General features: G+C 40.8%; 1 protein-coding gene across 1 annotated transcript; it reads right to left on the minus strand.

The window, feature by feature from the left end:
• Positions 1 to 1,143: 1,143 nt before the first annotated feature.
• LOC139809062 (uncharacterized) lies at positions 1,144 to 26,200 on the minus strand. Its single transcript, XM_071771676.1, has 13 exons — positions 25,490 to 26,200; positions 17,699 to 20,447; positions 16,211 to 17,314; positions 15,637 to 16,089; positions 15,399 to 15,561; positions 14,975 to 15,173; positions 12,734 to 13,228; positions 12,283 to 12,517; positions 11,970 to 12,138; positions 11,588 to 11,702; positions 10,952 to 11,270; positions 10,448 to 10,658; positions 1,144 to 10,238 (listed from the first exon to the last, which is right to left on the minus strand). The coding sequence occupies exons 2-13, from the start codon at positions 20,412 to 20,414 to the stop codon at positions 10,097 to 10,099; spliced, it is 6,321 nt and encodes a 2,106-aa protein (XP_071627777.1). The 5' UTR covers positions 20,415 to 20,447; positions 25,490 to 26,200; the 3' UTR covers positions 1,144 to 10,096.
• Between the last annotated feature and the right edge of the window lie 191 nt (positions 26,201 to 26,391).

Here is a 26,391-nt window from a genome sequence, read left to right on the forward strand (position 1 = left end):
CGCGGCGGGACCACGGTACTTCGCCCCGCTCACCCGTACCGTACATTATCGACCGCATCACGCGTGCGCGATGCCCGCGACCGCGGTCACATGGTCACGTGGTCCCACCGCTGGCTGGAGTCGCTGGAGAACGGTCGTGGTCGTCGTCGTCGCGGTACTTCCGCGGCCGACGATCCGCGCCCGCGAACAATCGCCTTTTAGGCCGGCAACGAAACGATCGGGCTTTTCTTGCACATTTTCGCGACAAGTTCTGGATATTTTATAGACTTCATAATAATGAATGCATTTTAATTTATGCATGTTAATTTAACTGAACCAATGGAGTTAAAATAATACCGTTTTGTGTTAAAATAATAAATTTTGACACACATGGTAGTTAAAAATAAAAAAAGTTATTTAACTTAAGGTATTGCAATTGGTTTAAATTCCTTTAATATTTAACAGCGATAATAAGATTCTAAAAATCTTATTTCTTCAAATACTCTAGAGAGTCTATAGAGAATACGTATTTATGTTTCTGGAGACACAAATGGAGTAATTCGCAGGCGCTCGAATCGTTAACGTGCGATAATGAAAACAAAACACATGACCCTCAAAACCTAACAAAACCTCAATTTCACGAATGTCAAAATAGACCAGCTTGAACATACGTGGAACGCATATAAGCGCGTACGATAAAATTTACATTTTGCGAAAATGGCAAGAAAGAATGCTGCGACACGTGCAGCAAATTTAAAATTCAGGGTGCGCAAAAGGAGAGGAAGGAAAAAGGCGTGCTGAAGGAAAATAGCCACACAAGAGGTTACATAATATGTTATGCCGCGGATGTCTGCGCAAGGCGCAGCACGCTCTTATATCTCGTACTTACGGAAGTGCGAAGATTAGAAAAACGCCGCGCGCGATCGCATCCTCGAGCACACGAACAGCTGTGCTTGCCGACTATATAATTTAAACGTTAAAAAGAGACCAAGAGTATAAAAATGCTGTACTTTACACAAAAAATTTAGACGTTGCGTTCCCGAGGCAATGTTCATATAGTGATCGCCGTCGCGGGGAAAGCGAACAATTAGCGTTGGCATGGAGATTTTCTATTAAATATTTCTGGTGTTTTATCTGTAATCATTATATACGTACGAGTACCGATAACATAGAATATGCCATTTATATCTCTTTTATTACATTTTTTTTTTAATCATAATTCGTAACAACCACATCTTTTCGTACCATCTAGTGTCTTATTAAAGATTATAGTGTACCTATTAGGGATTGAGTAACTTCAAAACTCTCGCGTTATCTACTTGCTCTCTAACATAAGGAAACTAAACGGACATAGGCAACATAATTGCAATGGAAGGCTGCAGCGCAATCGTAAGATCGTGAATGTTACTCGGAAAATATAATTTCGCGACTTACTTTTCATTCCTTAAACAATATTATATTATTTATCGATACATAGAATTTATCGTCCGTACCATTTGCTAACAGTGCTACATTTTTTTGTCTTTGTTTTCAAAAATGGTCTGTGCGCGCATTCTCTCTCTCTCTCTCTCTCTCTTCTTTTCTCTCTCACACTTGTAAATTATTATACATGAAAAATTTCTTGAGATAATTCTATACCATTTGTTTTGGTACTCTTTGTATACATCATATGATTATATTGGATTAATATTAGTTTATACAATTAAAGTAATAGATACACGCATAAAGTATATAATTATAGGTACATTATATAATTGCACATCCATATATGTGTATATATATTTTTTTAATAAGTTAGTTATAGAGATTATAGAGATTCAGTACTTCTCCTTTTATATTCGCAGGGAATTATTATTGTTACACGCATTATATACATTATTCTATTGGTATGGCAACGTTCTTCCGTTTTTAAAGGGCCAATATACCGTCTCGAACCGTAAAACAGATCGAGAAACCGGAACGAAAAGTCTTCGTCCACGCTCTCTACGTTATACAATAATCCACCTGTCGTTAATCTGCGTTAATTTAACGAATCATGAGCTCCACGCGGCACGTGTGTACACGTACAATATAGTTACACGTATTACACCGACACCACTATGAATATTATGTAGCTGCGTTATGAAACTAATTAGCTTTTCTTTGAGTGTCAAAATTATATTCGCAGCAGCACACGCACGTCACTCAAAACGCAAGATTTATGTGAACTGTAACGTGTTGCGTGTCTTAAACGTCTTGATACAAAGCATCCCGAAATTGTTTAGTCCAAACTTTCCTTCAACGTTGGTACTTCCTCTTTAGAACTTCCTCTTTAAGACAACTATTGATATCAGAAAGCGTGCGTTCTTTCATGCCATTTTTATGTTGTCCGCTCGAATGTCAATCGCTAATTATGTAGTTAGCTCGAATCCAGATTCTCAAAGTGAAAGTTCGACCGTTTAATTAATTTTACTCCAGATGTTTTCTAATAGAAAGTCACATCTGTATAATCGTCTCCTCCCTTCCGTAATTTGGAGATTTTATTCTAGAGAAACGTATACACACTAATTTGCTCTTCCGAATAACGATCTTATTTAAGTTATTTCTATGTTTTTGTCTCGCGAGAAATACTGCACATTAATTAAATCAAAGGATTTTCGTAAGGAGAAGTTATATGTTTTTGATAACATTTCTCTCTCTCTCTCTCTCGTTGTTGCGATCGCTCTAGAAAGGCTTCCGGGTTACGGCTATAGAAACGGTGGAGATTAACGTTACATTATCAACTATACCGCGTACACTGTATTATTATGCCATGAATCTCGCGTAAAAATAAATACCCGGAGAATTGTTAGCAGCAATTGATTGCAGATCAGATTCACGTTGTTACAAACTTATATGTTGTACATAGAGATTTTTTCACACCTGCAGTAATTAACAGTAAGAAAATTTATAAGTGAGCGATTAATTGCAATATTTTGAATTATGTCCAATATCTCAATCGCATTGTTTAATTACTATCCCTGCGCGATATATATATATATATCTTATTCCCGTTATAAAAGCACACGAAGAGTGCCGGAAATTTTTCACCAGCTCCGGAAATTTGTGTATTCTTAAATTAAATCGGAGAAACATTGGTTTATACTTTCATATCGCGTTAACTTATATACATATATATTTTGCAGCTTTTAACGCAATGTTTCTCTTAATTAACCTCGAAGCTTCCGCGATAAAGGGAGGACTTTCTGAGGACAGCCACCATTTACGTACAAATCTAAAAGAAATATCCTGCGTATTATATTAAATTGGTCAAAATGCACGATGGTATGACTGGTGAGTGCGATTATATATACTTCTTGCGGCGATTTACGTATTTGCGTAGCCTCGAAGGAACACGCGTGCTGTAATTCTATAAAAAGCTCTGGATTACGATATGTAACGTAAGTTATTTATTCGATCATGTTTGGTATACATTACTATATCTGCCACGACGAAATGATCAAGTAATACACATTCGTTTCAGCGCTTCGCTCTCGCATTGACTAACCCTGATGTCGATCAACTCTTAAATGATATCATCCGTCAGTATAACAGTCACAAGCAACGCGTAAATTACAACATATACTTATCTTAATATTTCTGTTCTACTATATCTTAACAATAGGCTGAGAACCTATCAGCCTTGAGCACATTTAGAACCTTACAGAATTCTTGGCTTGTAACAACGTGCTTCTAAAAACAATCATTTAAAAGCGATTTGGCAAAACTATTTAGCATTTTAAACACAGATAGACGCGAGAGTGATTTTGCGAGCGCTGTATGACGTGGTGTCCTCGCAATGGTAATACAAAAAGCTCTTTGCCTGAAGCTTGAAAATGCAAGTGAATTAAGTCCAGTTTCGAGAAAATTTAAACCAGGAGAATTGAAACGCCTTGCTTTTCATAATCCAGATAGACGATGTGACATCGGAAGAATCTTCTACGATTATCATTACTTCGCGTTGGCCGTACTTTCTTTCTTCAACACTAGTAATTTTAAATTTGCTCCACTTGGAACTAGTACATACCGCGACTTGTATTTTCAGTGCTTCATTCGCTCTCGGTTTGTCGTAGCAAAATACAGTCGCGCGATAAAAAAGCGCGAACTGCAACAAAGCTTTCTCCGATGATCTCATTTAAGGGCGATCGCGTGCACATTGAAGAAGAAGCAATTCTCAAGGAGACACACGTTTTACACTCTCATCTACGTCACACACCTCCTGTCACGATACTCTGCCTTTATTTATTTTTTTTCCTAAATATTACATGTCGGTCTCACAAAAAGCGTGACTAAACTTAATCTTTACAGACTTTTTTTCACCTGTACAGAACATTTCTCGATAGGGACAACGATTATATTATTACAGAGCTTAATTTCCTTTACAACTTGTTTGTTACGGTCGGATCAACAGGGTTTAGAACTATATATATATATTGCCTACGATTCCTATTTAATTTATACGAAGATATAATAATGCTTTTTCCTCCAGGGATGGAGTAATAGATAAATAATTTTCTATTCTTCTCGATGGCCCGATCGGTATATGCATATGACACATTTATGTATATGGCGATGGAGATAGTGATGATATAATCTCCCGCCTATTTCCAATTATTCAATGCATACATGCTAACATCGAAGCTATACTTTTTACAGAAATAGGGAGTACCATCACATTTCGCGAAACACGTGAGTTTTATACACATATCGTATCATTATAATGAGCTTTCGAGGCGTATAACGCATCGCGTATGATCGTATTAAAATATTGTAAATGAAATTAACAAGTTGCGTTATATAATGAGTCGTTTATAAAGTGTAATACTTGTAGAGACGATTTTCATAACATTCTTTATAATTGCACATCTGGCTTTCTCACAATTTTTCTTCTTTTTGACGTAGAAAAGTTGTCGAGGAAGCAGACGCGGGCAAAATCGTAATAAACATGTGACAAGTATCGATTCTCTTTCGTTAAATGTTCAAAATCCAATTCGCATCGCTTATATAAATCTCCTCTCTCCGCATTCTTTCCCAGAGTCATTGTAAACACGCCGGAACCACGCACATAACTTATTATACTTATCCCATCCTAAAATCTATACATGCAACGTTTAACTGTATTTATGCTTTTTGTTTCTTTTTTTTTTCTCTTTTGCTTAAATACACGAACGCCGTTCTGGATCATACGACGATAGGATTACGCATATTTTGAGATCACGAGCTGGAAACGTCACGTCTTGGCGCAAGCTTCCGTGAAGAAGAACTTGCCCAAAATCCGTTTTAGATACACCAAACTCAAGCAAACCTCGACACCGTGGCTCGAAAAGCTTTGCGCCGTTTCAAAATGCGGGGAATTTCAAAATTCCCGAGTTGAATTTGTGAGTATCTTGCGCGCATTCTCTTGAAAATTTCAGCACCGCGACGAATCGTTGTACGAACATTTCTATTTACGAAGAAATTTGTCTGTTGTATGAAAAAAAATTTAAACGTTAAAATTACGTAACTTAGCACGTTACAAACATAGTCAAAGATATTTGACTTCATAAATGTAAAGCCTGATCTACAATGTGTTCTTTGCTTCCTGTTTTCTGTTCTTACTTCTTTGCGACTATCTCGTATTTCGCAATTCCGTCGCGTAACGTGATGTTTCTTGTCTCTTCTGAAGTTCGTCAATTTTTATCTTGGGCGACAGAGAACAAAAAACATCGCATTACGCGACGGAATTGCGAAATGCGAGAGTCGCAAAAAGGTAAGAGCAGAAAACAGAAAGCAAAGAACACATTGTAGATCAGGCTTAATACGTACAAAAAAACATTTGGTAAAATATGTTGCTGCCGTTTTTTTATACACTTATGTTTTCATTATTTTAGAAAACTATCCTGTCCACTTGTTCAAAATAATAACATTTCAATCAAATCAGTTTCCGCTAAACAGAAGGGCGATTCTATGATAGATTTTTAAAAGACTGACTTACGTCGCCGAAGATCAGAGTAGCAATTAATAATAATTGGCGCGCTTAATCTATCTTTGGTTGGTCACCATTGTCATTATTGACGCTTAAAATCGATCCCTAATCTAGCTTATTAACTAACGTATGATCGACGACAAATTCGTCCGTGTCATACGATTGCCTTAACAGCTAGGGACTAGAAGAACTCTTTGACATTGGAACCTGACCTTTTTCGCAGGATTTGAAAATGCGTCAACGAAAAATTTAAAACACAACTGAAACTTACGTCTCTATAATCGTTTAAATACCTTAGAATTACTTTATACAAGATATATGTATATATAAGTATATGATTACATACAACAGGCTATATATTATAATTAATAGAGATCTCTCTGTATACTCACGTATACGATAGAAACCTCGCATAACACGGCGCATAGTACAACCTTTATCCTAATCTTTGGTGATGCTGCTTTTCTGCCACAAGTCGGTAGCGTTACGTACCGACCGAGAAGGATAAAAATAAAATAATAATTACGAACGTAAACTTACATCTAGATTTCACAGCGGGCTATCGCTACAAGCACTTACAGACTAATTATTCGCGATTACTATTACTGCTTACATGAGTATTGTTGAGGACTAGACTTTGCTGTGTGATCTGGTTCTGTTTTCTTTTTCAATGGTAACAATGACTAGTTCGGTCAATTTTGAATCAATAAGCGATAATCGTACGAAGTGTTGCGGTTCCGCACATGCAGGATGATAATCCGCCGTTTATTATAACCATCGACAACCTTCTGAAACATTCCGTTGCCGATTCTCGCGAATTTTTTCTCTGTACAGATTAGTGACACGTAAATACAATACTAATACTACGGCCTAGCACCATACGTCATAACTAGTACAGATACTAGTTATATGTTCACCGCTTAAACGACTAGTTAGGCCATTTATTTCTGCATACCGCGATCGACTTGCGTAACGCGGATTTTCCTACCCCCTATGTAACGTACAAATTATCACAACTAATTATATTACAACGAAACGATCGAGCGACATTGACTTAGGACAGATTGTTAGGATGACCCATGTTAGGACGAGGAGTCGGAATCGGCCGACCCATCGAACGTGCCTTGAACTCCCGTCTCAGCGATTTTCTTCGTCGCCAAAACGTATGCTCCCGACCCTTCGTCCCGCGTCTGCTCAATTGTCAACTGAACGTACTCTCGCATGTGACTCCATCGCATTCACCACATTCACACTGAACTAATATTACACACGCAACGAACACCGTCGTTCTAGAATTGTCGATAATTCATTGCTATCCGCAAACTATCTCACAGACTCTAACCGCAGACTCTACGACCTAACAAGCTAAACGAAACGGAGAAGCGGTACTATCCTTCTATATGTCAAATTATTTTCCCTTTAATTATTTAGTTTTTTTTTACAAACAATATTGTGCACGAATTCTAACAAGATATTTTGTGAAGTGTTCACCTGCAAGATTATTATGCGGACGATCATTATAACGATTAGTTCGAGGATCGGAAAGAAAAGTAACGCTCAATCCCAAGTCTCAAGTAGATGTAAGAATCCCGGTGATTAAAAAGCGAGAATAATATTCACAGTTCTCGTTTTGAAGATATCAGGCAAATTATCTTTTCAGTCTTGTATGGCTCTGATTACCTTACCAATCGCTCAGCGTGCGTTTGGAGATCAATATACTGTCTTGTAAACCAAATACTTTAGTCTTTGTTAATCTATAATTGTTTTTTTTTTCAATTGCAACACCGATTGGTTCAGCCAATTTTGAACCGATAAGCGACCGCACGAAGTGTTACGGTTTCGTATGTGCAGGATGATCATCCACCGTTTATTATAACTATCGAAAAACTTTCGAAACATCCCGCAGACTTTCGCGAATTTTCTTTCTATATAGATCAGTGACACGTATATGATATGGTATTAGTAGCCTATAGCTATATTGTTTACTTCTTGGCGACTTGTTGCATACCGATCGACTTGCGTAACGCGGATTTTCCTACCCCTATGTAACGTATTAATTATTAAAACTAATTATATATTACAACGAAATGATCGATCGACGTTGACTTAGTGACAGATTGCCCATGCTACTGCGAAGAGTCGGAATCCGAATCGGCTGGCGCATCGGACATCTTTTAAACTTTCGAACCGGCGCGTGATCTCGGGGATCTTCTTCGAAATCACTAAATATGCTCCTGGCTTTCCGTCCTGCGTATGTTCAATTGAGGACAAGACGTACCTATCGCAAGACTCTACCGCATTTACCGCATTTACACTGAATTAATATTATACACACACAACACCGCCGTTCTAGAATTATCTAGACCTAATTGTTAACCTAATTGTTGATCTCATTCTTGTCGGCACGCTGCGTCTGTCTCACAGACTCTAACCGTAGACTCTAACTATAATAATGGATTTATAACTTAATTTATAACTAGTATTTACTAGCGACTAGATAACGGTACACAAAGATCATCTATAAGCTCAAACAATGAGATATGGTCGTGTCTATAAAATAATGATATCTAGGTCACATTGCTCTCTGATCGCGACGACGACGTATTTAACGATATATCTTCCTTTTTGGGTGGTCTTCCATTTCAATAATTCATGAAAATTCGATGCTAGATTTAGGAACGGTTCTTGTAATTAAAAGTTTTTAAATATTTAAATGAGAACTTCAGTTCTACGTATAATATGCAAGTGAAAAAATTACCGTCTCCATAATATAAATCAGAAAAATTTAGGTACTAGATAATCCAAATGATCTCTCGAATATAGGATAGGCAATTAGGATACGCTATCTTTAAAAAGTACACAGCACGCGAATGTTCTTTCATATCAACAATTTCAATTAAGATTGCACATATCGATGAGGATATCGATAAATCTTTAAAACCCCATGAACGCATTTCACGAACGCAAAGCTTTCCGTCGCGAGTGCTCTATGACTTAACAAGTTAAATGAAACGAAAAAGCGGTATTGTCCTTCCATATGTCAAATTATTTTTTCTTTAATTATTTAATTCGTTAACCACTATGTTGCGCGCGAATACGAACGAGATGTTTTGTTCGCCTGCCAGATTATTTTGCGAACATTGATCAGGGGCCCTATTCTCGAATTGTTTTCATGAAACTCGCATGCGAAATTCAATGCTTTTCAAATAGAAAGTCGCATACGAAAATCATTAGGACAGTCTCGAGAATACGGTCCCAGAGCGATTGATTCGAGGATCGGAAAGAAAAGTTACACTCAATCCTAAGTCTCAAGTAGATGCGAGAATCCCGGTGACTAAAAAGTGGGAGTAAGGGAATAAATGTACCAATGCCGGGACACTTAAGACTTATGTCTAGACACCTTTATCATTTTAGTTTTTAAATAAGCATAAATAATTAAAATCAAAGATAAAAATATAATACGAGAAAAATATTTTTATCTTTGATTCTTTGATTTTAATTCGCGTTACAACTTATTTAAGAACTAAAATAATAAAAATGTCCAGAAATAGGCACGTGTTCAGGCATAGATACATTTACCTTAATTTATATATTTACAAGTCTCGTTTCAAAGATGTCAGGCAAATTATCTTTTCAGTCTGTAATATGGCTCCGACTATGGCCTCACTAAGCATATGTTCGAGGATCAATAAGCTGTCTCGTAAATCGAATATTTTAGTCTTTGCTGATCTGGTTCGGTTCTTTTTTTTTCAACTGTAACGACTAGTTCGGTCAATTTCGACCGATAAGCGACCGCACGAAGTGTAACGGTTTCGCACATGCAGAATGATTATCCGCCGTTTATTATAACTATCGGCAACCTTACGAAACATCCCGTTGCAGATTCTCGCGAATTTTCTCTCTATACAGACTAGTGAGACGTACATGATATAGTACTAGTCAAGTATCATACATATAACCAGTATAGATACTAGTTATATGTTTATCCCTTAAATGACTGAGTTTAACGGTATGTGAAAATTTCTATACCGCGATCGCGACTTACGTAACGCGGAGTTTCCTATCTTTTACGTAACGTACTAATTATTACAACAAAATGACGATCGACGTTGACTTAGCGACGGATTACCCATGTTACTCCGTGGAGTCGGAATCGGAATCAGCCGGCGCTTCGGGCGTTTCTTGAACTTCCGGCGTGGTCTCGGGGATCTTCTTCGCAATCGTCGCCGCAACGTATGCTCCCGGCCCTTCGCCCTGCGTATGCTCAATCCCCACTCTATAATGTTTTAATAATACAGTATCATGTGTGCGGTAACATCTGAGACCAGCAAAAAAGGATGCTAAATAACTAGATGAATCATCTTCTCATAAGAGCATCAAGTGGTGCATTAATAATAATCGAATAATTTATAGACATACTGAGAAAGTTTCGCACTTTTGCTTTATATGATTTCTCTAATATTGGAATAATCTTTCTGAACTCACCTGTATTCGTGACGCGACAAATTTCGGACGTACTTTTCTGGGGGCGCGTCACTGTCGCTGTTCTGGAGGCTGACGCTCCTCGCGGTCGTATGGGACACCTGCGTCGCCGGCATCGTGAACTCCACGTAACAGTATTCCGAGAGATTTTCGGGGATCTGATCGTATGAAGTGAGAGCCATACGGCAAACCAGCTGATGCGTCGTATATGCGCCTGGAAATAACCGCAAATAACTGAAATTGGGCGAGAGCCAGCAGAATCGTTTGGGTGATGATTTGAACACGCGGTATATTTAAACCATTCCGCGTGATGGTTCTACCCTTATGCAGAACCAAAATATTCTTGCGTTTAGCAAATATATCGTTGAGATTTCCCGAATCCTTTTTCTTCAGTTCACAAAACGAAATGAAATAAATGGAAGTTTCTTTAACATTAATTGTGGAATAAATATAAGAGTTAGTAATTAATCAGTTTTAACTGAATAAATAGAAAAGTATAGGCAATACCTTGCCCCTCTTTCGGCAGCCTGGGCATCCTCCATACAATGGCGCGATGTTGATGCTCGTATTTCGCCTGACCGGAAGTTACCTCCATCAACTGCGGTTCTAATGTGTCGACGGCGCCCAAGAATCTCTCGATACCCTTAATCTTCCCCGTTCTTCTATGCGCCGATTTCACCGACCCATACCTGAAGTGTTTCTCGACCCTGAAGAGATAGATCCAGCACTCAGGTATAGGAAAGCGAACCATCACGTCTTCGCATGGTATTTGGCCTAGTTTTCTAGATGCAAAACCAGGCACGAGAATATCTGCTCTCAACTCCACCTAATAATAAACGCATAAAAAATGATGTAGTCTCAACAAACACATCGTTATGAAAGTTTGCCACGTGTTGTAAGAAAAAAATAAAAAATAAAAAGAAATTTTAACAAAAATGTTATATATAAAGCTAGAATTTTATATAAAGATAAATTTTATATATAATATTTTTATATTAGAACGGAAATTGACAATACTACCTAATATAACAGATAGAAGCAAGATACGATGATGGCTAAAATCAACAAGTCTCCGCTTTTATTTAAATACTAGAAAGTTTACTGAACGGAAAGTTTACTGAAAATATGAAAGAACAAACTTACTTTGTTCCCAGTAACGCACATAACAGCTTTTAGCTGAAGCGGTAGTTCTCTATTTTTTGGCGGTCTTACGCGAAACCGCATCAATTCAATGTAGCATGCATCAGGCGGCTTGAACCTTAGAAGATATATGTTAGTAGGATATTAGAATAGTTAGTAAAATATAAAATAATTTTAGTTTTGTAGTTAAAACATACACGTTTGTTAAAGACGAGCCAGATTGTATTAATTTCTTAAAATAAGGATAATTTTATTCGTCATGAAGAAATTTAATCCTATCACGATTGTCATGCTTATTCGTAATTGCAAACAAAAAATTGTTAGAGTTATTAGCGTTCATTCGAGGAAAATCGTATTTATCGTTTTTATTACCCTAAATACGTACTTTATTATCCGCGATTTTTCATACTCGTCCTGTTGAACGCAGGAATGAAACTCAACGTTCTCTAGGCGAATCCATTCCTCCGTTACGACGGGGATGATATCGTGCCTACCAACGACTTCTTTACCCTGTCGCCACATATCATTTATTCCTAATTCTATGTCGGGCATACCTAAACAATGAAATGAGTTTGTTTTATGCGTAATTGTAACGTAAATGATAAGAACGCATGAAATATATTTAAATAGAAATGTTTTTTTATTTAAATGTATTTTAGAATATAGCACAATATATTCGCAATTGCTTAGATATTTACCGGAAAGGAAACCCAGGAAGAAAAGACGAACACGCGCGATCTGCTTGTCTACGTGACCCTCCGCGTTCTGCTCGACATACACCTCATCCACGACTGTTACCTGGACCTCCTCCATTTTGTAATGTAAAGCCCGATCGCGATGAGCCGATAACCTAAAGAGAGCTTCTTCGATAGCGCAAGAAAATTGTTTCATGTCCTCGTAACATTGGGAACCAAGTTTGAATAACTGAGAGATCTGTAAGCAACATGAAATATTTAACAGAATTTAATATGAATTGCGGCTTATTACATACTATATTAAGTTTGTATATTAAGCTTGTTATTATTATATAGCGTTACTATAGAAATTGAGCCTTTTACGATAATTACGCAATACATACAGATATATTAATCGCACCGATTGACGTTCGTTTAAACGTGTGATTTGTATCGAGAAACTAAAATAATTTACCTGAGGTGCGTGTTCGACAGGAAGACCCAATTTCTTCAAATCACTTCCAAACTCTTTGACGCCTTGATAATCTCCTTGAATAGCGTACGCTGCAAACTGACTGAGTTTGTTTGTGATTCTTTCAGCCTTCGTGACCTGACCAGGTCGCACGCCAGGCCTCTCTTTATAGAAAATGTATTGCAATTTTACAGTAAAGATCTTTCCGTACTGATCGAATTGTTGGGCGCCAATGTCTGACACCGAGTAACAAGCGAGCAGAGGTAATTCTTGAAATGGATCTCTGTCGTCTTTATTGTTGGACAAATGAAGGATTGGATTGTCACCCTGGTAAACCAGCTTGACGAAGATCTTCTTCCAGAAACGTTGCCCCGTGATCTTCTTCTTGTTTGGCTGTCGCAACTGCATCTCCCAACCGTCGCCGGTGTAAGTTATCCTCGGAAAATCCTCGAGCGGTTGGCTAACGTCTTCGTCGAACAAGGGAGTAGGCGGGGTTTCCTGAAAAAAGAGATCTCCTTCCGTCATTTTTAGTCTTATGACAAATCACGAATTTGACGAGATCGTGTTCAAATGCTAGATAATGAACTGTTTTTTGCTAAAAAAAAGTCGCTTCAGAAATTATTTATATAAAAAATAAAGTCATAGTTTAAATAAGCAGAGTGATGCGCGCGCAGAGTTACTTTCAGATACATATCTTTCTATCCTTAAATTATTATCCCTCTCCTAATACCCGCCTCTTTCTACATCTATCCTATCAAAACGTTGTCTCAATCCTACCCCTTCCCACTCCTTCTTTCTTTTTCGTTATCGTTCTCCAACGTTCTTATTTACAAAGTAACATTCGTATGATACACACACAAATTTTTGGTTCCTGTTTTCTTATGGAAATTTGCTCTCCGATTTTCAGATACGGTTGTCATTTTCTTCTCTTATTCGCAACATTGTTAAATTTAACAATAATGTATTATAAATTCATGATTCTAAATTGTATAGCTTTTTTATTTTTGACTCTTATACCTAGAATTTCAACATTACTTAAATTTTTTCCGGTCCATTCCAGTTCTTTGTTCAGAAGAAAATTTGACGTAGCAATTTTAAGAATTAGCGGTACAATCTCTACATCCCAAGACTCACCAAACGGTTTAGCCAAGAAAATTGCAGTACTATAATACTTACAAAAATTGTAAGCGTTGTAACAAATTTCAACTTGCGTTCGTATTTTTCGGACTCTATTAGCGACTTATTTGTGTGTTCAAATTTCCGTTGTTTGTATCAACGCACAGGTACACATGTTTGACATATTAATGTTTATATTTATTAACGTATTTATTTAAGTTATAATACAGAGAATAATTACACACAACAAAGTTTGTAGTTTATTAGCTTATTTTATTTCTTTCGATTTTTAACCTGCTAAACCTGAAACTATCTTTAGTTATAATTTTTTCTACGTTATTTGTCCTACGTATGAAATTTCACGGTCAATATAACTCATTTTATAAATCACATTGCAATGTAACAATCTCAGATACCAGGGTGTCATTATTTCCATTTATTTCATTGTCATTTTTATAAAAAAGGTACTTGAGCTTGTTTCTAATCATAGGAATTATGAAATTTGTAGGATAACAATTTTTTAATAAGATGGTTATTAATTCTTTTAAATTCTTTTGATGTAATGACGCCAGTTTTTTACTATAACAAAATTTTATAATCTTGAGGATTAGCGGCGTAATTCTAAACTCTATATCTCGAGACTCATCAAATGGTTCAGCCAAACAAATTGCAGTACTATACTTGTAAAAATTGTAAGCATTGCAATAAATTTCAAATTGCGTTCGTATTTTTTGGACTCTATTAACGAATTATTTATTCAAATTTCCGTTGTTCGTATCAGCGCACTAAAGATGACCTTATTTTATTACAGGTCGAAATATTTACATAATTATTTATATTTATTTAAGTTATAATATAGAATAAGAGAAGACAGAGTAAGAAGCTAGCTTGGTTTATTAACCGATTTTATTTCCTCTCTCTCGTAAAAAAAAATATATATATTTTACTCCATTTATATATAGAATTCTCAATGAATATGTTTGCTGCATCTTATAAGTATTGCATAACTATTTTATATTTATGCTCTTATAATTAAAGAACGAATAAACAAAAGCTGTGCGTGAAAATGTTCATAAAGAAACAATTTAAAGCAATGCGACATTCGATGGTATAATTTAGTGCAAATACCTGAGAATCCGTCCTAGCCATTTCGGCTGTTTGTGCAGTTTCGGATACCACGGCGTCTTGCGCGATTCCGGATTTATCGAAGGGATTAAATCGCGGCGAGGAATCCGTATACGCGGCGATCTGCGGACTTTTCGGCGGCGGCGCTAACGTAGGTACAGGTCCGCCTTCCGTTGTTGTCATCTGATCTCCTTCTTTCGGTCTAAGAGATAAATAGAGGACTGATTAAATATGCATTAATGTTAGAAATAGTATTGCATTCTTGAATCTAACTGTGCTGCCAAGTTAAGCCATAGTGTAAATGTCCGTAATTCTTCGACGATCCTACCGAATATAATTTTATAACGACCAACATCAGAAATAAATCAATCTCAAATTTTTTTATCTATGATTTAGCAAAAGTCAGTAATTTTTTCCTTTGACTCACTTGATAAATACACTGAAATCGGGCCCTTCGTCCGACTCCGCGGACTCGGATCTTTTCACTTTCGTATCTGGCGGTGGAGCCGTCATACTCAAAAAAGAATCGAAACCGTCGGATTCTCCAAAACCGGTGATCGCCGATCCACCTACTGACGAGTCTCCCCAAACTGAAGGGAAAATGGTTATTGCAATAAATAGTTAAGTACAAATATAAAGTTATAAGCTAGCGTTTGTCCACCTACCGTCGCTGGAGGTATCCATAGCGGTTGGTCCGCCGCCGAAGGGATCCAGGAAGGGATCTTTACCGTTGGTTTCCGGTTCGGCGGCCTTATCGAATTTCGACGCGAAAGCATCGAATGAGTCGCCAGTATCCTCGATCGCTTTCGTCGTAGCGGCGAAGTTATCTAACTCTTCTTCGGGTCGATAAGCCTCGTTTCCGGGGAACTCCGTTCCAGGGGTTGGACTGGTGGAGATCAGACCGCTGCTGATCTCCTTGGTCGTTTCTCCGAAATCACCCAGTAAGTCTGAGGCAAAAGCAGGCTGCGTGATCTCCGACGGAGCAAATAAGGGCTGAGCTGCAGCTGCAAACGGTGCAGCTGCGGGCGTGGTTTCGGCTACGCCGAAGGGCGTTGCCGTGGTTGTGTCGGTCATAGAGAAAAAGTTTGCATCAGCAGCGGTGGAAATCTGTTCTGTTTCTATAAGAAAAATATAAAGTTACAATATACAAAATGTAAGATATTAAAACAATATAATATTATTCTAGATTATAATTTTTCTTGTTTTTCCATTCACAAGTAAGAGAAGAAATCTTTTAACCTTGGAAGAGTTCAGCGGTTGCTGTCGACACTGGTTGAACAGGAGCAGGTTCCGCAAGGTCCAAGACAGTGCCAGATTTTTCGACATCCGTTTCTATGGCTGCGAAAGGAGTCGCAGAGGTCATTGAAGGCCGCTTCTCGCTACTGATGATATCTTCCGGATATTCCATATCAAAGGCAGCTTGCGCTTGCGGGACCACCGCCTCCTCGCTCATGCTCGCGAAAGGATTATCCTTGGTGGTGGTGGCGGTTATCGGGGCTCCGGTGACAAGACTGGTAGTACCCGTGGTGGTTATGGAAGTAGAGAAGATATAGGTTGAGGTGACATCAGTGTGCGCGTCAAAAAGATCCATGATATCTTGATTCTTCGGCGGCTCGATGACCTTATCGTCCGAGATCAGATCCGGCACGTTGCTGTCGACGTCCAGAAGATCGGCGAAGCTGTGCTCCGGGGTGGGTGACGGGGAGTGCATCAGCGTGGGGCTGGGCGTTCTGGTTGCTTGCAAACGATCCAGAAGGTGGTTCGAGGTAGCGTCCATTGCTCCCGTAACCGACAGTATTAGATCCTTCGTGTTCTTAGAAGCTGGTTGTACCGGTGGCGGTATCGGTGGTGGTAGCGGCCTCGGCGGGGGTGGCCTCGATGGCGGTGGCTTTCCGTTTCTCGACGGAGGTGTCGCCGCCGGAGACGGCTGCGGTGGACTGACGACTGTCGCCGGTTGTTTCTCGGCCGTCGTTGTCGTCATCGTACCGAACAGGTCCACGCTCGCGTTCTCGGACGTGACGAAGATATTGGATGACTGGCTAGTGAAGACGTCGGTTGCTGGCGTATTTGTGTCGGTGGTCACTCCGAAATCGGTGTCCGGAGCGGTACTTTCAATGCCAAAGGAGGCGAACGGATTGGTAGAGTCGACGGACACTGGTGGTTCGTACGTTTGCCCGCTGCTGAAATTTAAGAAAGGATTCTCGCCTGCGCCGGAACTTGCCGAATCGGTGAAATCTTGAAGGAAAGGATTGGAAGGCTGCGGGGGCAAGCCGCCCCCCGGCTCCGCCGCGTAATCATCCATTAAGAACGGATTTCCGCCCTTGGGATCCATGATTGAATTGGCTTAGAAACTCCGGTCAAGAATTAACTGTAACAATTGTTGAGGCTTGAGCGAAATCTTTTGAACTGTACTTCCATCAGAATAGAATAGACTAATTTTAGACTGTTTATGTCTATTCTATGCGTTCTAGGTAAATATTTCTTGGTACAATTTCGATTCGTCATTCAGTGCAAATATTTTTCGAACTCTTCCGTTTGATCGTAGTATGTAGAGATTATTGATGACGTATGTAACGAGTAGAGAGTAAGCATTTAAATAATCTCTTGTACAGTTTCAAAAGAGATAGTTAACGCGCACATCTATGTTGAACGGCTCAACAAACACATAGTCAAAAGATTATTCTAAAGGTTCTGAAGAAATGGAGCTGTATAACGACTGACGGTATTACTTCATCAGTTCAGATTCGAGCAGTTTTAATTCGGTCCGTCCAGGCTCGATAGTAGCGAAGCTAGTGTCGAAGGGATCCACGTCGTCGTCCAAAGTAAAATCTTTATTCTGCATCGGCGTCAACACTTTGTCGCCGGTATCCTGCCCGTCTAAAAACAGAAAGTCTTTAGACTCCTTTACCTCGTCCGCTCTAGGATCGAAGTCGTCGATTTCCGGGACTGTTGAGGCAACGACAGGTACCACGGTGGGTAGATTGATGGGTAGATTAGGACGCGGCGGTGGTTGCTGAGGAATTTGCTGCAACTCACTCTCCAGTATCTTCAGCTCTGCTTTTCCGGGCAGGATGTTCGTCGCGATAGAAGTGTCGAAAGGATCCAAATACAAGATCTCCTCCTCTTCCGCGATAGGTTTGCTCTCGATCCTAGGTGTCAGAGGTTTCGCGTCGACCTCGACTTCCGCATCCAACAAGCTTTCTTGCCTCTGAGGTTTTCGTTTCACGATCACTTCCTCTTCGACTTTTTGTATCAGCGACGATTGTAGCTGCGCGAGCTTTAGATTGCTCGGCGCGACCGAGGTGACCGTGAAATCGCTTTGTCTCCTAATTGGTTCTGCGGTAGACCTCGGATCGAAGTCGTGGTCGCTCAAACTGTGAGGCAGCTTAGATTCCTGCCTCAACAATTCCGATTCGATGAGTTTGAGCTCTGTTTTGCCCGGCGCGACGTTATTGACGAAACTAGTGTCGAAAGGATCGACATCTACTTCGTCGTCCTCTATCGGCAACGACTCTTCTATGGATTTCTGGGAATAATACGGTGTCAGCGGTTTAGAGGGTAGTGTCTTCTCCTCTTCGGAAGTCGCGAGAAGGTCAGGTCTCTTCGACGGCGTCGGCAGTTCAAACGCGACGGTCTTGGTCGGAGCGAGCTCGAGGACTTCCGGCCGAGAAGCTTTTCTCTCGAAATTCGTCGGTGTCGCTTCGATCTTCTCGTCTTCCTCGAAGTTAACGTCGAACACAGGCTTAACCGGCGCGGATGGTCTGAGTGGCGGTGGTTTTGCTGGCAATGGCTTTACTGACTCCTCATCTTTCCTCGGATCAAAATCGCTGTCGTCCTCGACGTAGCTGCTGGATTGCTCGCCGAGCAATTCTTTTTCTAAGACCTTGAGCTCTGTTTTGCCGGGTGGTAGCTCCTTTACCGCGGACGTATCGAAGGGATCGACGTAAGTGATTTCCTCAACAGGCGCGATCGGTTCGTCCGCCAACTGACTAAGATCGGTGGTCGAGCCGCCTAGCAGATCCTTCTTGGATGACAGCAAAGTATCATGATTGTCTTTCTGCAAAGTATCACGATGGGCTTTCAGCCGACCAGTTTCGTAATCTCTGATTAAGCCAGCGGGATCGGTCAGTGATATGGATACTTCCGAGACGGGCAGCTCTTCGAGCTCCTTCTCGATAAACTTCAGCTCTGTTTTACCTGGTAGTATGTTATCCGCGAATGTAGTATCAAACGGATCGGCTTCGTCGACGAAGGTCGCTGCCTCGAAGCTGGCCTCAATTATCTCCGTCTGAAAATCGGTCGTTTCAGGCTCTTTCGCGGCGAATGGATCTTCGGCCTCCTCGAGACGAGTCGACTCATTTGGCGTGACGTTTAGATCAAATTCAGCGTCATCCAAGTCGGGGATCTCCTCCAAGACCGTCTTTTCCTTCAGAACTTCGAATTCGGAAATATCTAGCGGACCATTTGATGTCTTTTCAGTGGTCGTCGAGGTTGTACTCTCCTGAACGGGTGTTGGAGTGACCGGGCTGACTGGCCTTGGAAACACAGGCGGTAATTTCGTCAAGTCAACCGGGATGTCGGGAAGATCGCTGTCGTCATCCAGCAAAGTCTTCTCTACTTCTGTCGGTTCCGCTGCAACGGCTTCCGCCGACGGCTGTTCCGCCTCGTCAAAGTCGTCCAACAATAGATCCTGCTGGATTCTAGGTCGCCTGCCTTTGGTGATCTTGCACGTGCTTACATAGTCGATCCTTCCCGATAACACCTCAACAGCATTGCCTAAGCTGACTAGCTTGTTGCCCTTTTTATCGACTGTACGGAGAACCTTGTCGGCGTTGGTGGTGTCGAAGGGATCGTCCCCAGCCTCCTCCTCGGTCGGGCTGTCCGGTATATAAGCTAATTGAACGTCGATATTCTGAAGAACGTCGACGTAAGTGGTGTCAAAGATATCCTCGTCGGCGGAGTCCTCTTGCTCATCCTCGTCCTCCGGTACTTCTACGAAACCGTCCTCGTTGACAAACGGTTTGCCCTCCTTCCTTTCTTGACCGTCGATCTCCGGCGCGGCCTCGATTGGGTTACCCTCCTTGTCGAAGCCCACCCACCTCTTTGACGATGATTTGTCCTCCTGCTTCGCCGCCTCGTCCGGTTTTTTCTCTTCCAACGGTGCCTTTCGCTGGAAGAACGAGGTAGACTTTATCCGATCGAGGTCATCCTGAGTCTTCCTCAAGACCGAATCGACACCAGCAGTCAAAGCCTGGAACTTCTTCCACTCGTCAGATCCGGTACCTTTGGCCGCTTCGCCGGCCTCCTCGGCTTTCTGTTGGGCCTCTGCCCGCTCGCGCCGATAACGCTCGAGCTCCTCCGGATCGAACTCCTCTTCCTCCGCCCCTTTCTTGCCCTTCTTCGGCTTTTTCTTCTTCTTCAGGCCCTTGGCTAACTTGTGCATCCTCTAAGACCTACTGTGGTGCGTGAGAGGCTCCTGCAAATAGAAATCTAGATTACTGCGCGAAAATGTCATTAAAAAAAATTTATTCTGTAATTTGTGAAGAATTTATTAATAGATCTGATAAAAATTTGCAAGAATCACTCTCTTGGTTTTTGGGAACTAAATAATTAATTGTGTTTTTTACAATCAAACTGTACAATCTTACGAATAAATGTACAATGCAAAAATAAAATTCTATTCTATATTTTGGGATAAATAATTAAGATTTCTTCGTTGTGCTATGTTCATATGTATAACTAAGACGCTATAAAAATGCTTTAAAAATCATATGGAGTCATTGGAAAGAAATCTACGTCTCGGAATAGAGAGTGGCAATGCGGGATCATTGCCAAAAGAGGCCGATCGATCGCAGTGCAGTAACCGAATGTGTTTTTCCCCTCATACTTGAGCCGTTTGATAAGCGAAAATAGCGATCGGTCGAAATAAAACGGAATATAAGAGTTTTTCGGAGATATGCTCCACGGACGACGTCTAACTTCCGTACAAATAACCTGCCAAACCCGTCAAAATCGTCGGAGAGATACAGTTTGAGCTTTGTATAGAAACCCGATAGATTAAATTCGCCGAGAGAAATGTTTCGCGTTACATTTTCAGAATTCCAACGAGATATTTCCGTCGTATTTCAGTGACATTCGATGACTCGTGATAGATTCGGTAACAATGCGATGTATATCCCAATGAGAGAACGGCTGGAATCCTACATTATTGAACTATAACGCGCTACGCAAATGTCGAAATAACAATTCACAAATGGTTTCTCTAACGCATCTCATGTTATTATCCTATGTTAAGCTGGATATCACGAATGCATTTTGATAGATTGCAAATCATACACGCCAACTTTTATAATAAGCTTATGATCGTACAACACGTGCGTATTTGCATTTTAATTGAACACACACCGAACTTCGTGAGTGTCGATAGAATTTAATTAATATACCGGCCGGCGCCGGCGTGCGATGCAGCAGCGAATCATCAATAATACGATAAACGTAGTATAGTATTTTCTATTTTAAGCTATTTTTTCGAGCGACGAGCCTCGGGAGAAAAAGCGTGAACTAAAGTGCGTCCCTTGGATGGAAGAGGTATTACGCATATTAAAGGGGATGGAGGATAAAGCGGCACCTCCTCTCGGTCGTAAAACTCTCAAATGTGTGACACTTTTGTCTTTTGTACGTGACCCACGTGCTATGCATCGCTCTCCGCGACGGTGAGAGCACCCTTTTACACGCACGAACCCCTCGACGTAGTTAGGTTTTCGTCACGGGTCGCCGAGCAACTCCCGGCTAGCCCTGGTCCGCGCTGTGGTGATGCACACGTACATGTTTATATTGTATGAAGAGTTCGCGTATATGTGTGTCACGAAATTATAATCGATACGCGAAAGAAGAAGCGAGCAAGCCGCTGATCTCGGCGAAGGGAAGAAATTTCTTCTGTACTGCCGGCATATACTTTGTGTTACGGAATATCGCAAGTGTATCGCGTATGCTATTAATATTAACTATTAGTATAGTGCTAGATTGCGAATAAATTAGATTGTAAATCTAAGCTTTAAAGCAAAAGCGGCGAGCAATTAATGTATTAAAACTGAATGTGAATCGTTTTTACGCCTGTTCTTGTATCCGCAGAAAATGGTCGAAGAAAATGGTTGTCGGGAAACCTTGAATTGCCGCCTGCACATAATAGATGTGCGATACTGTCGTATTATGCGCGAATATAATGGAATACGAGATAAGAATAAGAGAAAATATAATAGTGAATATAATAGCACGAGATAATCTAAGAATAAAAGAAAATATATAAATATTTGGTAATGGAAGGCCGTCGTGAAGAAATTTTTAAACTTTGCAATAACGCTTAGGTCAAACCGATTCCTGTTAGACGTTCTAGATTAAAGCGATCGACTACGGCTTATGTCAGTGCCTCTTCTGCACAGCCGAACAAAAATAAATTATGCATATCATAAATATTTGATGCACCTGGATACACTCATCTCTTCGTTAATTAAAATCCCAAATGGCCTATCCGCACTTATCTTCGTCTGCTGGACAGTATTTTTCTGATACCGGTCGATAAATCGATACGAGAATCGATATTACATATTACTGACGAGCGGATGCAAGACACGACAAGATACTTCGGAAATAGGAACAGTACATGGTCTTCAATAATAGAGATACTATTAGGGAGTATACAGTATAATTGGGACGCAATTATTATTCATTACTAAAAGAAGCTTAATTAATTAGTTAACATTTCTAATTCATATATTTACATATTACGTATCTGTTAATATGTCATTGTTTATAAATCAAATATTGACATAAATATGTTTATTTAATGCTTTTCTGTATTATTGCAAAATATACATATATAGGTATATGTATTATATTATAATAATTAATGTATTATGCGATTTTAAAAGTTTAATAACAAATTATAAATTATAAGTGCACGAACTGTGTGCTGAAAAATTATATCAGATTTTCCGAAGAACAATTCTTAAATTCTGTTGCAAAGAGTTATTTCATGAGGCAAGATCACGGATAAAGAAAACAAATAAAACGGCACGTCTACAGTTTTATAAATAGAAAACTTTCAACTACGAAGTCTGCGAAAATCTGCTTAAAAATTGGTCGCGATAATGTCGTATGCAAAAACTTCTTCTTTCATTCAAACCATGAACAACGTATTTTCATAAACATTAGATACCGTAGGTGTTATCGTTAATTTCACCATATTTTTAATAAGTTTCAGGTTACCTGAGCGTGAAATAAAAAAGTGCTCGATAAAATATTTAAATGAAAGTAGGACAGGAAAAAGTAATCTGGCGCAAAGGCATTATTGAACGATATTCGTTAAAGCTTTGTCTTACTTTATTATTTAATTAAAATCATACCGTCATACGAAAATATTCACATTCAATGTGAAATCAATTGCATCTGTCATATATAGTTATTGCAACTGATTGCGCCGATTGCCTAAAGGCAGCGTGTAGTAACTGAAATGATATCCCTCGGGAGCTTTACCAGCAGTTGTATGCACCTGTCACTTACACACGCTACTGATTCTACGGGAAATCTGTGTCACGAAGTTCCTGAATGACAGAAACTTGAACGTATCGCGATTACATCTCATTTCTCGATTGTAACAATTTCGCCAGTTAAACAACAATATTCAAAAAACGGATAACGACGTGAACGTGTCTATTTTACATGCTTATAAAAATTTATACCACTTGTGCAAGTTATAAAACGAGCATAATACAGTTATCTGCGAATTTTTTTCGGACGATCTAAAGTAATTTTTTCTCTATGTGAGAATATCGGAGCACTTACAATTTGCAATGCGACAACCGCGAGAAACATTTTTACAAAAGAAACGTGACGAATTCGAAGAGATATGAGATAATACGCAACACACGCGACGATAAAAATCAATACTCTATAAATGCCAGCGTTAGTGAGAAGCTGGCTAAACGCTGCCCTCGCGATGCAGTCGATCACTGGGGGACAAGGTGGGAAACGAAAACTGCCGAAGACGACCTTTCCTGCACCGTGATCGATCACGGTCTCCTTAAGTCTCGTAACTCGTTGCAGTCCACCGCGTTCTTAGGTCTTGCCACCGTGAGTCGTCACCGCGACGCGACGGCCACATTCATCAAGACGCACGGGCGACAGCGAGAAATAACACGCGAGTGCTCCGCCGCATCTAATTTTATCTGCGCCGAACAAGTTCCGAAGGGAGCGGTGGGCGGCTGGGCCGATATAATTCGTACTTTGCATTAAAGGAGTCTACGAGTTAAACGGGTTACGAGTTAAATTCCATTTCCAGTAAATCACCGAGCGGCGTCTGCGACACTGTGACATTTCAGTTCCTCGAGAGCTCTGAAGACGGATATCTTCCTTCGTATAAAACTTTTTAATTGCTCAAATCGTTAATCTCGGAGTATGCTTGAGTGCGAATTTTTAACTCTAAAACACAAATTAAGCCCCTTGCACAATGCCAGGCAACAGGCAATAGGAACAAGGACTAGAAATCAGAAATCATGCATAAATGCAGAATAAACAGTGACACAGGCAATATAGACACGGAGTTTCCGTCACGTTGGAAATTCTGTGCCTATTGCCTGTTGCCTGGCATTGTGCAAGGGGCTTTAATAAGCATGCTCGAGAAACTGGAACCAGAAAGCAAAATTTTTATTCCATACCCTTTCTCTAGTATTCCGATAAAATGACCAGTCACTGGAATAGAAATATATCGTTTTAAGCTACTATCTCATAAATCAAACTAAAGGTCCTTGAAGCTAGCACTACCGATAGGAGTCGAAGGAAAGATTAAAGGAAATGTTGCAGATACGTGAAAGCAGTGCGATTTACGATTAACGACGCTGCTCCCGCGACATGCACGGAACATCAATTGGTCTTTTCTTATCCTTTCTATTTTATATCTAGAGCATCTAACGCGTAAGATGCGGCGCGAGCCATCGACTTGCGGCGACATTAATTAAACGTGCAACTAGTAATCATGGATACCACGACGGAATTCAGCGACTCGGGATTACGTTCAAGATTACGTAAATTCCGTTCGAAATTGCAGCGTACGCGTCTCGTCCTAGTCGCGAACGCGTGGACAGAGCGCTACCTTCGTATTTGGAGCAAAGCGATTCGCGTAATAAGTATAGCGATTACGTATATCGGACGCCGAAGTGACGACGTGAGATTGTGAGATCAATGAACAGAGAGGACCGGACACGGTCGCATCTCGGCGGCCGCGGCCGCGGGGAATCTTGCAAATTCTACGGAAATAAAATAATGCGGCGTTCAAGGGCGCTGCGCGATCAGGATTACAGAGAGAGAGATGCCGGAGCGGCGATCAATCCCAGCGAACATGCGAGAGCGCCCGCCGTCCACCGGGGGTGGCACCCTTCGTCCGCCTTTCGGCGGCGGTGACGACGGCGGCGACGGCGGCTCCGCTAAACCCGGGGAGGTGGGGGAATTGTGTGCAATACTCACGATTTCAGCCTCATCAGCCACGTTGATACGGCGCACATTTTTTCCGCGTCATCCCGCTCGATTTGGGTCGCGGGTCGCGGCTCGAGGAGGTTCCGGTACTCGCAGCCGGCGTACTCGAGAAGAACGACGACGACGACGGCGGCGACGGCGGCGGCGGCAGCGACGTCGACGGCAGCGGCGGCGGCCGCGCCGGATGCGGAAGGTCGAACAGACAGAAAGTTGGAGGCGACGAGTTACTCGAGTAAATTATTTTCCTTATTCTCGCTGGGAACGAGCTGCGACGACGGCGACGGCGGGCGTCGAGAGAGACGCGAAGGCCCTGCCGAAAGCGAAGGCGACTCACCTCGTACTCTCCTGCGGGCCGAGCTATTTTCAGCATCGATCCGTTTCCATCGGAGAAGAAACATGCGCGCGGCCCGCAGCCGCGCCACCCACCACCCCCGGCGATGACAGCGACGGCGGCGGCGACGCCGGCGACGGCGGCGGACGGCCGTCCCCGAAGAACCGACGGCGTTTGCCAAAGCGACGGAACCGCGGCCGACACAACGTCCAAAGGGCGAAGGGTGACAACTGGAGGATCGCGATACCTAGAACCCGATATTAGTACCAAAGGATATCGGGAAACGAAGAACGGGAATCACATATGACCTATCTCTCTTTAATTAAAGGATTATTTCGTAAAAATAGGACACCGATTTCACGCGGATTTAAGGTTCATATCGATTAGAGTATAATTAGCTCTCTGATATTCTAGTTCTTATATCATGGATTGTGCGAATCGGGGTGGTCTAATAATAAATGTGGTATATACATATCGTTATAGGTGTCGGAAACGTTCCTATACGGCAAGAGGATATCGATAACGGAAAATATCACTCCGCGGTACCGTGACGTCGACGACA

This window comes from Temnothorax longispinosus, chromosome 2 (assembly GCF_030848805.1).
Source record: "Temnothorax longispinosus isolate EJ_2023e chromosome 2, Tlon_JGU_v1, whole genome shotgun sequence".
In the NCBI taxonomy this organism is placed as follows: Eukaryota; Metazoa; Arthropoda; class Insecta; order Hymenoptera; family Formicidae; genus Temnothorax; species Temnothorax longispinosus.

What these genes read in the sequence shown, in the direction of transcription:
- LOC139809062 (XM_071771676.1), bottom strand. Translation starts at nt 20,414, where the DNA reads ATGCACAAGTTAGCCAAGGGCCTGAAGAAGAAGAAAAAGCCGAAGAAG. An exon ending in CGAATCTGAACTGATGAAGT is followed by an intron (nt 17,315 to 17,698) that starts AATACCGTCAGT and finishes GGAGTTTCTAAG; the next exon opens with CCAATTCAATCATGGATCCC. An exon ending in GAAAAATCGCGGATAATAAA is followed by an intron (nt 11,703 to 11,969) that starts GTACGTATTTAG and finishes ATATCTTCTAAG; the next exon opens with GTTCAAGCCGCCTGATGCAT.